The sequence below is a fragment of the Lycium ferocissimum genome, chromosome 2 (assembly GCF_029784015.1).
Source record: "Lycium ferocissimum isolate CSIRO_LF1 chromosome 2, AGI_CSIRO_Lferr_CH_V1, whole genome shotgun sequence".
NCBI lineage: Eukaryota > Viridiplantae > Streptophyta > Magnoliopsida > Solanales > Solanaceae > Lycium > Lycium ferocissimum.
The window spans coordinates 41,489,891-41,504,962 of NC_081343.1; the positions used below are offsets into that span (position 1 = coordinate 41,489,891).

Here is a 15,072-nt window from a genome sequence, read left to right on the forward strand (position 1 = left end):
CAAACTCATCTCCACTTGAGTCACTTTTCTCTTCTGATTTAACACCTTTTTTCTTCTTCTTCCTTCTTTGACTTTTGTTTTCTTCATTTTTTCTTTGTAACTCATAGATCTTGAGGTCATTGATTAGTTCATCGAGTGTCAGTTCTACCAAACCCATGGTTTCAAGAATAGTCCAAGCTTTCACTTCCCATGAAATTGGCAGCGCCCCCAGCAGTTTGCGGATTAAGAAATGCTCCTCAATGACTTTATCAAGGGAACGAAGTTCCTCAATAATGGAAGAGAATCTAGTGTACATATCATGAACAAACTCACATTACTTCATTTTGAAGAAATTATCCTTTGTGGTAAGTGTCTCAATTCTGAGTTGCTTTGTTCTCCCAGATTCTTAATAGATATTTTTGAGAACATCCCAGATTTCCTTTGCCTTTTTGCAGAAGGCGATGAAATTATACTCTTCTGACCCAAGACTGCGAATAAGGATTTTCTTGGCTTTGAGATCCTTTTGTATGGCTTCTTTGTCAGTATCACTGAGTGTCTTCTTTTCTTTTGGATCTGTCTTTTCTTCACCACAATCACTTGGCAGAAACATGAGGATCGTAAAAAATAATATACCACAACTCAGGGTCCTCTGACAAGATAAAATCCCGCATCCTTGCCTTCTACCATTCATATCATTTTCCATTGAACCTTGGTGGTCTTGTGATAGATTTTCCTTTCTCCATGTTTGGTGAACTAGCCATGACGAGGATCCTTTCTAGGTATTACTCTTTTAGAAAGAACCTGCTCTGATACCAATTGATAGAACCTATGAGTTCACCCTTTCTGAGTTCGCCACCTGAAAGTTCACCAAAACAGTCTAAGAGACCTGGTCCCTAAGCTGTTTTCACAAATAATGATAGAAAGTAAATAAGGCAAGATATTTACGTGGAAAACTCCTTGCTCAAGGGATTAAAAACCACAACCTAGCTTAGTAGGATTTTCAACTTCACTAAACTGAGCACTGTTCAGATTACAACCTAGGAATTAAGCTCGTAATTCCTCTCCCTTACAATGTCCCTATTGTAAGCAACTCTTTACTACCACTAGCCAAGAAAAACTAATACACCTTGCCTACCTCTAGACAAGTGTACCTCTCAAAGTTTAAGTAGGTAAATAGCCTACAAACCACTTCTGAGAACTCAATCTAATACACCTAGACTAACTCTAGCCTAGCGTACCACTCAAAGGCTTGTAAAGATAAACTTCTTAGAAGCAACCCCTTAGAATTCAAGCACCTACAAACAACTTCTTAAGAGAAGAGTAGGTTTACAATTTTATAGAACAAAAGACAAAGACTCTCAACAAACTAAGGACCTAAAGCATCTTCAGTCGGGGAACTGGTCCTTCTGATTATTGGAGCTTTTTTCTTGAGATCACCTTGAGAGGGGTGGCCGCTGCACTTAAGAGAAATATATTTTTCAACTAATCCCAATATGTTGTATATATATGAGACCAAGGTAGAGAGCACGTGAGAGACATGTGACCATGGATGGTAACTTCCCAAGAGTTATTAGTTCCTGGCATACATACAACTGTGCTGCTGCAGCTCTGCTAGAACAGTGCAGCAGCTTTACCCGCTGTCATGTTTCGTATAGTGCCCAGGGGACCTGATCAAGGACCTGGTCCTCGGTGTGTTTGTCAAATCATCAAAACTACAACGTATCATAACTCATCAATCTCTACTGATTACAAACTTAAGAGGATCTAAAATCCATATTCTATATCACTTTAGCCCTTCAAAGATATACCATTAATAAACCTTTTCGAGCTCTAGGTTCTAGTTCTCCATCACTTACATGATAATATGCGGGACATCCAAAGATTCTTAAGTACGAGTAATCAGACGGTTTACCTGACCATACCCCAATTCAAGGACTCTGGGTAATTAAAATAAATTATTAGACGTCAAAAATTAGGTGTCAACACCCCAATTCAAGTCTCTTTCTTCTTCTTCCATATGCAAAGCTCAAAGTACTTTCATGGAGGTCGGAGATTGAACCTCCATTTTTGAGTAGTTGAATCTAATCGAGGTTTTAATCCACACGATTGTGGATTTCAACACCAACTGTAATTTACTTGTATATCTCTACTTGAGTCCGGAATGCCACGTACAAAACCGATTTCCCCTGTTGTAGCATTCCATCAAAGCCATTTGATGTACAAAGGTTTTTTTAACTTCTCTTTTTGTCCTTTTGGTGGCACGTGAACCCTACAAAAAGGTCCAACACACCATGATTTAGGACTAGCGATGCATGCGGTTATAGTAGTCTGCGTTCAAGCTCGTAAAAGCTGTTCACAATTAGACCATAGATTTTAGAGGTCGTTTCCATGCTAAAATCGAAAAGGGAACCCATGGGTTCACACTCTCTGAAGGGTAAACCAAAGTCATTCCTAGTCAGTTTAATCCACGGGAAATCAGGAACTTCAAACAGCTCATTATGCGACACTTCTGTCCCAAGAATTAGCATAGCTGAAGCGACAAAGCTGATGAAAATGAGCTCGTGCCGTAATAAACGAGTCTTGGGATACCAAATTTGTTTGCTGAGTCTAAAGTCCAGCCAAGAAAGCCATCAGTGATCATAAAAGTAACTGGTAGAATAGATTCTAAGGCTTGTTTTAAATACGGTTTCATCAACTTGGTGGCGCTGGCAAAGGGTGGAAAAAGGGACATGGATGGAAGTTTATCAGTGTTCTCGACACCTGATGGAAATGGAATGGATGTTTTGTGGAAAAGAGATGTCGATGATATTGATGTTGGTATCCGAAAGGGAATCGGAGAAAAAATGACGATTTGTAGGAGTGGTGAAGATGGTGATGGAAATGTTGCGATTAAGTAAGAGGCGAGCAAGGTTGAAGATAGGAATAATATGGCCTTTGGACATGAAAGGGAACAAAACAACATGAGTATTATTAGAAAGAAGAGAAGCCATTTCTTGATGTTTGATTCCTAAATCACTCATAATTATACTGAATACAACAATCAATAAATGGCTAGTATTTGGCCAATCAATATAAGACTATTTATCTTACATGACAACAGGGAGAATTTAATGGAGTAGGACATATGGCGACGCTTGGATTGTCATCTTCAATGGTTCCAGCCAAATGCTTAATTGAGCTATCAGCTAAATTTTCAAACTATAACCAACCCCAATGGACTTTTATGCAATATTTAAAAGGCATAATTTTAGAAACCTTCCCTCGGTTTAAATTCATTAGAATACGTGTATAATATTACGTCTACCTCTCTATTTTATTTTTAGTAACATTTATTTTGATCTATTTATTGTTAATGCAAATATTATAACTTGGCTAAATTGACCTTTCCAATATAATCTTATATTAGTTAATTTTGTGCTATGTTTAACAAAAGAATATTCCTTTTCATCCCTAGAATGTTATTTTGCAAACAAAAAAAATTGTTATCTTGCTTATTTGCCCTAAATCATGTTGAACTTCACAAAGGGGCTCCGATATCGCAATGTGCTTCTCCATATCAACATAGCTATGCTGTTCACAATTTATAAGCTATGGTCAACCAGCAAGGACCTCAAATGGCTGTAAAAAGCCATAACAACTTTATTTTTAAAAGATCATATAAATTTCAATCATACTGACTGTGATAGCGCATGTCATGGAAAAAGCTATTCCAAAAGCTATTCCATTGAGTGTGTGAACAACGCATTTCATGTGTTGGTCTGATTTTATGCATTTTGACTTTTGATTTTACATGAATTTTGCTTCCTCCAATTTTTTTTTTTTTTTTTTGGCTTCCTCCATTTCAAGTAACAGGTGATGGAAATGTTTCCTTTCTTAAATAAATTTATAAAACTAATTAAAAAAGAGTATATTACAAGGGGCAAACTAGTCAGTTTTTTTTTACGTTAATGATAAATATGTTAAAAGAACTGTTTCAAATACATTAAAATAAGAAAGGTTATTGTAAACCATGAGAGAGGTTAGTGTTACGAAGTCAATTTGAGTGAAGATCGCTGAAACTATCCCTATTTAAAATTACACGTAGTTACTTTACTTTTCGAGAGTAACTAGATACGTATGCAGTTTCACTCTTTATTAATCGAAAAAAGCATAAATCCTGGTTCTTAATTTATGAGTAAATCCCACTTTACCTCCCTAACATTTAAGGGTTGAGAAACGATAACCCCTCCACATATTGAATGGGAATGATAACTCCCTTATGTAATATTTTCTGGTGAGATAAAGGTCTTTTTTTTTCTTTCTAGAATTAAATTACAAAAATATATAAATCTTATTATTGTACCATTCACCTATTCCGTTGAAAATAATGTACTCATATTTTATGAAATTACACTACTTGGAATTCTTTGTTAATAAATTTCAAGCTAGGAGTTAGTATTTTTTTAAAGGGTAGCTAAAGGCTAAGTGAACACTTGTTTTGAACCGGAGGGAGTAATTTAAGTTTAAAATTTTCATTTCACTATTAATAAGATGATTTATAGTCATACAGATATTTTATAATTTATTTTAGACCACAAATTATAATTGTTTTTAAAACTCTGTGTCTAGTCAAAGTTTTCATATCAATTGGGACGGAGAATAGAATTTTACCAAAATTTGTAATTTAGCATAAAACGCACACGTTGAATGAGATTTATATATGTCCTAAATAGAAGTATTGAATGGTTTGAAAGATGTCCTAAATAGCTTAGCTCTTGAAGAGAAAACCAACAATTTTTCAAAATTTAGCTCATACAATCTTTTTTCAAAAACTCTAAAACTTTAAACACCAATTATATCCAACCAATTAAAATTAGGGAATAAAGATTTTTGATACAACATTTGTTATTAACATATAGTATGAAAAATTATTGATAAAACAAATGTCACATAACTTGAAATTTATTAACAAATTATTTCAAGTAGTTGTTATATATCCTAAAAGATAAGTACATTATATTCAATGGAATGGGTGAATAGGCCAATAGTAAGAGTTATATATTTTTGTAATTTAATTCTAGAAAGAAAAGAAGAAAAAAAAGAACTTTACTCAACAAAAAAAATTCTCACCGGAAAATATTACATAAGAGGGTTACCATTCTCATTCAATATGTGCAAGGATATTGTTTCTCAACCCATAAATGTTAGGGGAGGTAAAGTGGGATTGACTCTTAATTTATTGCTATATTCAATTGAACATAATGTGCAATTTAAGAGCCTGTTTGTCCAAGTATCTAAAAACTGTTTATTTTGAGAAGCATTTTGTCAAATTAGCTTTTCAGATAGTAAGTATTTCTAGAAAGAAGTAGTTTGTGTCTGAGCAATTCAATTGATAAGTGGTCTTTCTAGTATTTTGAAATATAGATTGTGCTAGGCCAATTTTTTTAAAATGCTTCGAGTGTCAAATTACGAAGAACGCAGTATTAAGGTTCATTTTAATTTATCTAGATAAATAATTTTAAATGATTCTGTTTTTTGGTTTTTGGCGAATGAATCCTTTGATTGTTTTGCTGCTCCTTAATGCTTGGTGGATTTGTTGGCTTTGAAGTTGATGCTTGGAGTTTGTGGTTAAGGCTGAATTTATAGGTACACCGAAGAGAAATGTCTTTGGAGTAATTAAGAGTGATAAACCAGTGGCTCTTTTAGCCAGCTGTGTGCCCACTGTATTGGGCTGAATTTATAGGAGTCCGGAACAAAAATACCTTAAAAAAAAAATTTGAACCAAAATACCCCAATAAAAAAAAATGTTACCAAAGTATCTTTAGCGCGATTTTATCGCACTAAAGACTTAACCGTAACGGCATCGTTAAGTGTTTTAGCGCGGATAAAGGAGTTGTCTTCTCCCATAACGCAGTATTTTACTGCGCTATAGATAGTTGGGTTTTACCTATAGCGCATTATTTTACTGCGCTATAGTAGTCCGCCATTTTCCATTTCACTCCTTTTTACGTAGTTTAACCGTATATTAATCATGCTTTGATACACCGAAACTTCAATATTTTATATAGAACCCTACTTATATTTGTACAATTAATAAGATAGGCTCAATACATAAAGAATACGCAATACTTTGGATTGTCGTTTTAGTGGTTGAAAAGTGCTCGAAGTCCTTTTTTGTTTGAAGACTTGTAGTCATTAGCTTTACGTTATTTATCTTTTAGGGTTTCGTCTTATTTTTAAATTAATGCTTAACTTTATTTCGAACGTGTCACCTTTTTTTTTTTTTTTTTTTTTTTATCAATTTAGGATGTGAAACTATAAACAATAATAAAAACTAAGATAATATGTATAAATATGCAAAAAATATATAATATTTACGATAAATTGTATATACACTATCGTGGATGGGTCCCACATGTAATATGCCGGAGACTATCCCTAGGCCTAAGGCTCATGCCATCCCCACCGCCCTCGCCATCGTCTCCATCGTCCTTCTTCCTCTTAATAACCGGACGCTTCAAGTCATGATCATCTCCTCTTCCCCAGCCCCCGTGCGCCCTTGACTAGAACGTGCTTCTTCGGGATCTCGTTCCCGCCGGCACGCCGTAATCTCGGGCCGAGCTAGGTCTGGAGACTCAACCACTTCCTCGTCTGGAGTCACCACCTCAGGCGCCGAAGGATGAACCTGAAAAGTATATAATAGTTAGTACCATTTTTTATTTATATTGAATACATTAACGTTATTTATTTAATCAAACCTGTGTGTCAACGGGCGCCTGAGTAGGCTCCTGAGATGGTGTGTAGGCTCCTCAGATGGGTGTGGTGGTGAATATGAGGTAGTCTCCCGGACGAGATGTCGTTCGAAGTCCAAGTAAAGGTTATAAAAATTAAATAAATATTTACCTTATATTGAATAAAAGTAGTTTTAAGTAAAAAACTTACACGCGCCGCAGTCCTCACGAGAAGACACCTCCTCCCTACAGTCGACGAGAATGCTCCGAATGGGTCGCTCCCGTGACCCACCGGCGCCGAATCCTAAAATATCAAAATAACGAAATAATAAGTAACATACATATTTAAAATAAGTACTTTAAATAATCAAATATATATATTAAATATTGACCTTACGTTGAATAAAAGAAATTTTAATAAAAAGCTTACTCCGTGGCTCGGTGGTCATATGGGAAGACACCGCCGGCTCGACGGACCCATGAAAAACGCCCGAGTGGGTGGCTGCGGTAGACCCGCCGCGCTCGAATCCTAAAATATAAAATATTACTAAATAATGAGTAACATATATATATATATATATATATATATAAATAAAACAAATAAGCATTTTAAATACTAGCCGGGATCAAAAACTCATCGAAGTCAAGAATCCTGATTCCTTCTAAATTCCTCGCACGTGCCGCTCATCGCCCAATGAAGCGCGTAACGCCGCCCAATCAACGTTATCACGCTCCTCCATGTATGCATTACGGCTCGGGCCGTGATGACGACCCGGTATCTCGGCAAGCAAGAGCGCCCGTAAACGTAGGTGAGTCCCCGAGTGAGGGGCCGCCACCGGCCCGGAACGGGCCGCGATGGACTAGACCGTGAACGCCCTCCGGAATGGGATCGGTCTCATCCGCCCTCATCTACCGATGGTGTCCTCCACCACCGTGTCCTCGGCGGCGCACGCCGCCTACGCGCACGGCGTCCCCCGGCAAAGACGCGGCGTCCCTTCGCCGCCACGGCCGCCCTTCCGGGAGCACCCGGTTCTCCTCCCGGCGCCGCTCGATAGTCGCCCTCCTCCGAATAGGCCCTCCCCCGCGCCCGTCTCGCCCGCCCGCCGGATACCATCCTCCGATATCCGTACCATCTCCGCCGCAAGCCCCGCAAGCCCAAAAAAGGCATATGCTCTAACCCCCAACATGCGTAAACGCCGTACGGCCACCACCGCATTTGTGTTCAACGAAAAAAAAAAAAGTTATTTTTTTAAAACGTAACATTCAATGCGATTAAATAAATCTAAATACGATAAACTTACCAATGTCTCGTACTGCCCGGCGAGTGCTGAGTATCCTACATCCCTAGGGGGACGCAAAGCTGGGTTGCCGATCAATCGGCGTGTGATCTGATGATACCAGCGCATGTAATGCTTAATGGGAGTCAAATGGCCGACCACGGCTAAAGTGCCGAACTTGTTCTCCCAACGGTGAGAGCCGAACATCCATGAAAGCCGTAAAATCATCATCAACGGCCGATCGTCCCGCCGGGTAGTGGTGTCGAGTCATAACGGACGTCGGGGTATACTTTCGTGTATGCCCAACCGTCGTAAGACACGCTCGGGCATGTGCTCCTCTACGATGTCCGTGTGTATCAATGGACACCGTGACATCCAAACCCCCGACACATACCTGCGGAAGAGGCCGCAAACCATCTAATATAGCGTACGGCGTCCGTATAAATAGGCGCATAACATATACATACAAATCGTTGATCACCAAGTCGAAAAGACGTTTAATTAAATTATTAATGTAAATTTAAATTGTTTTACCGCATCGTCCGTCACGTGATCAAGCCGGTCCGGAATGGTAGAATCGTGGTGCGTATCCACATCCCGATCAAAACCCGCCGTCCACATCCTCGCATAAGGCATGTCAATGTCGAGGTGATGCCTAGGTACGGCCGAAAAGGCGACATCCTCTCCCATGCCCATAATCGTACGATATTAGAAAATACGACTTTTAAGCCGTCTTTTCAAAAGTTTTTGTCTACATTAAAGGAAGGCATACTTAAAATATTACCTAGGAGAACGGTAAAAAATCCACACATATACGTGACAACTCCGATAGACGCTCGGCACGAGTATCCGTAAAGATACGCCAAAACGAGTCCCTCCCCCCCAGCTTGTAGTCTCCCGGGCGGTCCGGATGCTCCAAGAAAATCAAATAACGTAAGCGACAAAGGCACCGATGAATTCGGGAACAAGATGCCCCCGAATATAATAGCGGATACAAACGGGCATGACGATCAACGGTCCCTGTACGGGTGCCGTCATCAACCGATCAAGACCCTCCAAAAAAGTGCGAGCACTAATCCGAACCCGACTCGTCATCGAAATCCGGCCCCGGGCAACAGCACGAAGTGGGTGAGCCTAGTCAACTCGTCGCCCACGTCCGACCCGGGGAGGGCCGTACGAGTGTATAATGGCTCTCCATCTACCCGCAATCCAAAGAGGACCTCCACATCCCGAAGTGTAATCGTGGCCTCACCGGTGCGAAAGATGGACGTGTCTTCGCCTCCACCGCTCAACCATGGCCGCCGACGAGCGCCCAATCACGCCGTACTCGACCAACGGACACGCAACGGTAGATGCCGCCCCGAAACAATATCTCCAAGACGCGAGGGTGAGGGGTGCTCGCGTAAAAGAGCCCAAGCTCTGCCGGCCTACGGGGGCGAGCTGGTAGATATCCCGATAGTACCGACCCATAATAAGTCCGATCTATGATTGTCTTGTAAAGACAATATCGATCTATCAGAGGGTCCCGGTGAACGGAGAGGACGCGTACAGCATCGGGCCCGGAACATCGGGTCCCAGGGGAACATTCTATCCATGAAAAAAGAGTCCAAATTCGTACAAAACTAAATTAGTCATTATTTCTTGAAATGAAAGATAAATTATATTAACTAATTAATAATTTGTAGGGAATATGTGAATTATGTAGTATTATATCTTGTGAATAATTAACATGGGATATGCAGTAAATTTAATATGTGATAGTAAGGACACATATGTGATGGCAAAGACTTTTTTGAGAATCATCTTAAGTTAATTAGTTTGAGAATCGAAATTAAATATTCGTTTGTTTAGAACTCTATTTTGAATATGTGATATATTTTTAGTTGACCAAATAACCAACACAGCTACGATAAAATTAGACTAAAAAAGTATATTCGTCGACCACATACTTTACATTTTTATCGTTAACTTATGTATTTATGAAAAGAAGTACTTTAACTATTCTTTTTTGATAATTTTTTTATTTAACATATATATATTCACGCTTTTAAAATTATATAGATAACAATTCATAATCATTTACTTATCTTATCTGACGGTTGTTACCTATTGTATTATATTATGTTGTTAATTTAAATACAACGTTTGTTTTTGATTGTTACTTTTTTAGATAATCTTTACATTTTTATCGTTAACTTATGTATTTATGAAAAGAAGAACTTTAACTATTCTTTTTTAGATAATCTTTTTATTTAACATATATATATTCACGCTTTTAAAATTATATAAATAACAATTCATAATCATTTACAACTTATCTGGATGGTTGTTACCTATTGTATTATATTATGTTGTTAATTTAAATACAATGTTTGTTTTGATTATTCTTTAATATTATTTTTACGTAACGACGAAAAGTCCTATTTTATATAAATTGATTTGGTCTATACAATATGATACAATACGAAAAATGTCAAAATAATACATAACAATCATCCAATCAAAGTGTTAACAACATAATAATTCATTACCAATCAATTTCTTTCAATTCATAAACAATATTTAACAACTAATAAATTCATAATTAATATTTAACAAAATAATAATTCATTAACAATTCATAAATAATTAACAAATTAACAACTCATAAACATATAACAAATTAACAATTCATAAACATTTAACAAATTAACAGTTCATAAACATTTAACAAATATAGAATTAAACCAAAAAAAAAAAAAAAAGAATCGCTGGCAAAAAGCCACTGCCTTATCGAAAAAGAACAAAAAAAAATTGTTTTTTTTTTTTGAAACATAGCAAGGATTAAATGTTAAGCATGCTTAGAATATAATGTATATAACAAAATAATAAACAAAGTTCATAGAAAAAACCTTAATCGAACATTTTTTGTAGCTTATTTAATCGAGTTCTACGTTTTATCCAAAATTTGAGCTTTTAGAATGTCTTCCGACTCGAATATACCGAAATCTAAACTTTCCTGGACAAAATTAAAAGTGACGTTTTGGAAGTGGGACCACCTCTTTTTTACCAACCTAAAATCGGCGGTTTTTTTTTTTAAAAAACCACCTGGAGGGACAGGTGGTGGGAACGACGTTTATGTTGAAGAGTATAACGCAGTATTTTCTTTGTATGTTCAAGATAACGCAAAAAATCTTTGCGTTATAGGGAGAAAGGTAGGTAACTCCTTTAATAAGCATTTTTTTTATCCCCATTTAAAGTATTTAACGGTAATTACGGTTAAGTCTTTAAACCTTGAAAAATCTTATTAAAATGACGTTAATAACATTTTTTTTTATTAGGGTATTTTGGTTCAAAAAAAATTTTTTAAGCCATTTTTGTTCCGGGTCCAATTTATAGGTACACCGAAGAGAAATGTCTTCGGAGTAATTAAGAGTGATAAACCAGTGGCTCTTTTAGCCAGCTGTGTGCCCACTGTATTGCAGCTAGTGGTTTATGTACTCCTTGTGGCCCTTTTGTTTCATTAGAGTCTAGAGATTTATGTAACAATTTTTTTTTTTCTTCAGAAAAACGACACAATTGGAAACATATAACAACACTAGCATAATTTGTAACACAAGAACCGCATAAAATAATGAGACTTATTTTTACTAGTGAACTGGGAAAGGCATAGTTATGTGTTTCCTTACCGTCATTTTAGATACATACTGTAATTGAGCCCATAAATATATATTTCTAAACAAAAGCTAGCCTACTCAGTACTCCCACAAGAAAAATGATACCCTCAAAAGTCAAACCTGTCTTGTTCCAGCTAATTCATGAATAAGCTCATTTAACATTTTCCATGATGATCCACCTTCTTTGACTGCATTAATGGCCGCTTCTCCAATGTCCTCCACTTTCTTCCTTGCCTCTTTACCTTTCTCTCCTTCCATCAACTCCCTTATCGGCTTTTCCAAACCTTCACACTTGACGAACCCTCTCACTGATCCATCACACGTCTCAACTCTTAGCCCAATCTTGATTTCCTCCACCACCATTCTTGCATTTAGGTGTTGCTCTGCCATCATTGGCCATGCCAGTATTGGCACCTTTGCACATATGCTCTCTATCACTGAATTCCATCCACAGTGGCTTAGAAAACCTTTAACGCTCCCGTGGTTCAAGATTTCTCTTTGATCAACCCACTCTGTAACCACTAGTCCCCTGGTTTTCACTCTGTTTTCGAACCCGTCATTGACTTCATCTATACTTTTCCTGACTACCCACAAAAAGTTAACTTCAGATTTCTCCAATCCCATTGTAATTTCCTTGTATTGTTCAGGAGATATCTCTGCTTGGGTCCCGAATGCCACGTACAAAACTGATTTTCCCTGTTCTAGCATTTCATCCAGCCATTTGATGTATGAAGGTTTGTCTAACCGTTTCTGTTGTTCTTTTGGCGGCTCGTGAACCGCACAAAAAGGTCCAACGCACCATAATTTAGGAGTAGAGATGCGGTTACTGTAGTCTACATAAACAGATTCGAGCTCGTAAAAGCTGTTAACAAGTAGACCATAGCTTTTAGAAGTCGATATGACTGCCCCCATGGTAAAATCGAAAAAGGGACCCTTTGGCTCAGGGTCTCTGAAGTGTAAATCAATGTCATTCCTAGTCAGTTTAATCCACGGGAAATCAGGAACTTCAAACAGCTCATCATCCGACAATTGTGTCTGAAGAATTGGCATAACTGAACGCGACAAGGTCCCTGAATATGCGCTCATACCGTAATAGACCAGTCTAGGTATCCCAAATTTGTTTGCAGAGTCTAAAGTCCAGCCAAGAAAGCCATCAGTGATCATAAAAGTAACTGGCAGAAGAGATTCTAAGGCTTGTTCAAAATGGGGTTGCATTAACTTGGTGGCGTTGGCAAAGAGTGGAAAAAGGGACATGGATGGAAGTTTATCAGTACTTTCAACACCTGGTGGAATTCCTTCGATGTTTTCAGGAAATGGGATTTCGATGATATTGATGTTGGTGTCCGAAAGGGATTTGGAGAAAAAAGGACGATTTACAGGTGTAGTGAAGATGGTGATGGAAATGTTGCGATTGAGAAGAAGGCGGGCAAGATCAAAGATAGGAATTGTGTGGCCTTTGGACATGAAAGGAAACAAAACAACATGGATACAAGTAGTAGGAGGAGAAGCCATTTCTCTGCACTCTTCTCCTAGGATGGTTGATGTGTTTGAGACTTTGGGATCGTTGTGCGCAAAGTTAAGTTCGCTCTTGCACTATTTAAATAGACACTACTTAAGAAAGAAAGCATTTTATGATTTATGGTTTAAAATAAATTTTAAACATTTGTATGTGATTATAAATCATTTTATCAGATAAAATAAAATTTTTTAAGTTAAATTATTTTTAGTTATAGAAAGGTCACATTTTTTTGGAATATACACAAAAAGAAGTATGATACTCTATATAAATTAAGACAAGAGGGGTAATATACTCTAATTGTCTCATTTTATGTAATAGTGCTTGACTAATACAGATATTTTTATTTTTTAAAAAGACGTTTAAATATATGTTCTAAACATGTCATACACTAAAATTTGTACAATACATTGTTTTCAAATATAGAAGAATGCCATTCTTTTGTATATAAATTAAAATCTCTTGATTTCTTACAATTCGATAAAATTAAAAATATCTTTTCGATCTCTTACGTATTTTTTTTATCTTTAAAAAAATATTTTTTTTTATAAAAATATATAAAACTAAAAAAATTTATAAATGGCCAAAAATCTATTTCTCCGATCACCTAAAAATGGTTCCTGGTACGACTCAATTAAATAATGAGAACTTGACAGTTACTATACAACATTAAAAGTGACTTTACATGTTTTTAGCCTAAATGTTAATATATCATTTAGTAGTCAAAAGCAATCCCCCTTTTTTCTCTCAACGAATTCCATAATAGATATTTGACATAAATAAACCTCCCTATTTTCTCAACTAATTCCTCAAGAACGCTCTAGGAGCTGTCTCATAATTATTATTTTCTTTCTTTCTAATCTATTTGTTTCTTATATTCTTTTTATATTATCAAAATTCTCTTTTTCTTTTTCTTTCCTTCCAGTGTCTTTGTTTTCCCTATATTAGCAATTTTTGTAAAATTCAACTTTGGATATTACACATTATTTTGACATATTTTATATTTGGTTAGTGGTGCTTATGTATTTTCTATTTTAAAGGTATATACAAGAAACCATATATTAGCGGTATTATCAAATATACTGCACATATTTAAATAGTATGTATGATATATATTTAGTTTAGTTAAATGTATTATATTGTATATATACAATTCATATATTTTGCACAATATACATATAAATAGTATATGTGTTATATTAATGGAATATTTACATCATATAAAACAGTAATAATATATATTATAGTTGAAAAATGTTAAAGATATATTTTTCACAAAAAGTTGTCCAGCATAAAAATATTCAAAGAATTTTTTTTTATCACAAATTCCCTTGGTGGTGCAACCTCATTAAATAGGGGAGGATCTTTAAAATATTATTCCTTGCATAATATTTAAAATATTTGAGTAAATGTTTATTTAGAGATAGAAAAGAGTAAATGCAGTAAAAACGCATTTAACGGAATCGAATCCTTTTTTTCCTTCAAAATGCTAGATTTATTACAAAATTTGCTATATTTATAATGTTTGAAAAGATATGTTATTCCTTGTATTTATTTCTTACTAACATCTAATGAGTAAAAATCTCTTAAATGTGATAGTGGAGAGGTCCATTTTCATTTAACTTGCACGCAATAAATGGAGAGGTCCTTTTTCACTAAAGAAGAGTTCTTTTGCAGTAGCTGCCACTTCGATAGTTCGATGCCTTATTCATTTGGTATTAGGTTGCGTCCTTAACTTTCCTTTTATGATCTTACTATACTTTAATAGTTTTATTTGCTGACAAGTGTAAAATATATTTGCATAGCTAATTTATTTAAATGTTACAAATAATTTTGCATTAAAATTATTGATTGATAATCGTAAAAATAGTAAAAGTAATAGCCGATTTAATTAGTGATGTAAAAAAGTTTCACACTATTATGGTTTGGGCCAA

General features: G+C 36.1%; 1 protein-coding gene and 1 pseudogene across 1 annotated transcript; both read right to left on the minus strand.

The window, feature by feature from the left end:
* Positions 1-1,799: 1,799 nt before the first annotated feature.
* LOC132048056 (UDP-glycosyltransferase 90A1-like) lies at positions 1,800-3,167 on the minus strand (annotated as a pseudogene).
* Positions 3,168-11,529: 8,362 nt separating this feature from the next.
* LOC132037873 (UDP-glycosyltransferase 90A1-like) lies at positions 11,530-13,219 on the minus strand. Its single transcript, XM_059428518.1, has one exon. The coding sequence runs from the start codon at positions 13,132-13,134 to the stop codon at positions 11,737-11,739; it is 1,398 nt and encodes a 465-aa protein (XP_059284501.1). The 5' UTR covers positions 13,135-13,219; the 3' UTR covers positions 11,530-11,736.
* Between the last annotated feature and the right edge of the window lie 1,853 nt (positions 13,220-15,072).

Excerpts from the sequence above, each read along its gene's own strand:
- LOC132037873 (XM_059428518.1), bottom strand. The coding sequence starts at position 13,134 with ATGGCTTCTCCTCCTACTACTTGTATCCATGTTGTTTTGTTTCCTTTC.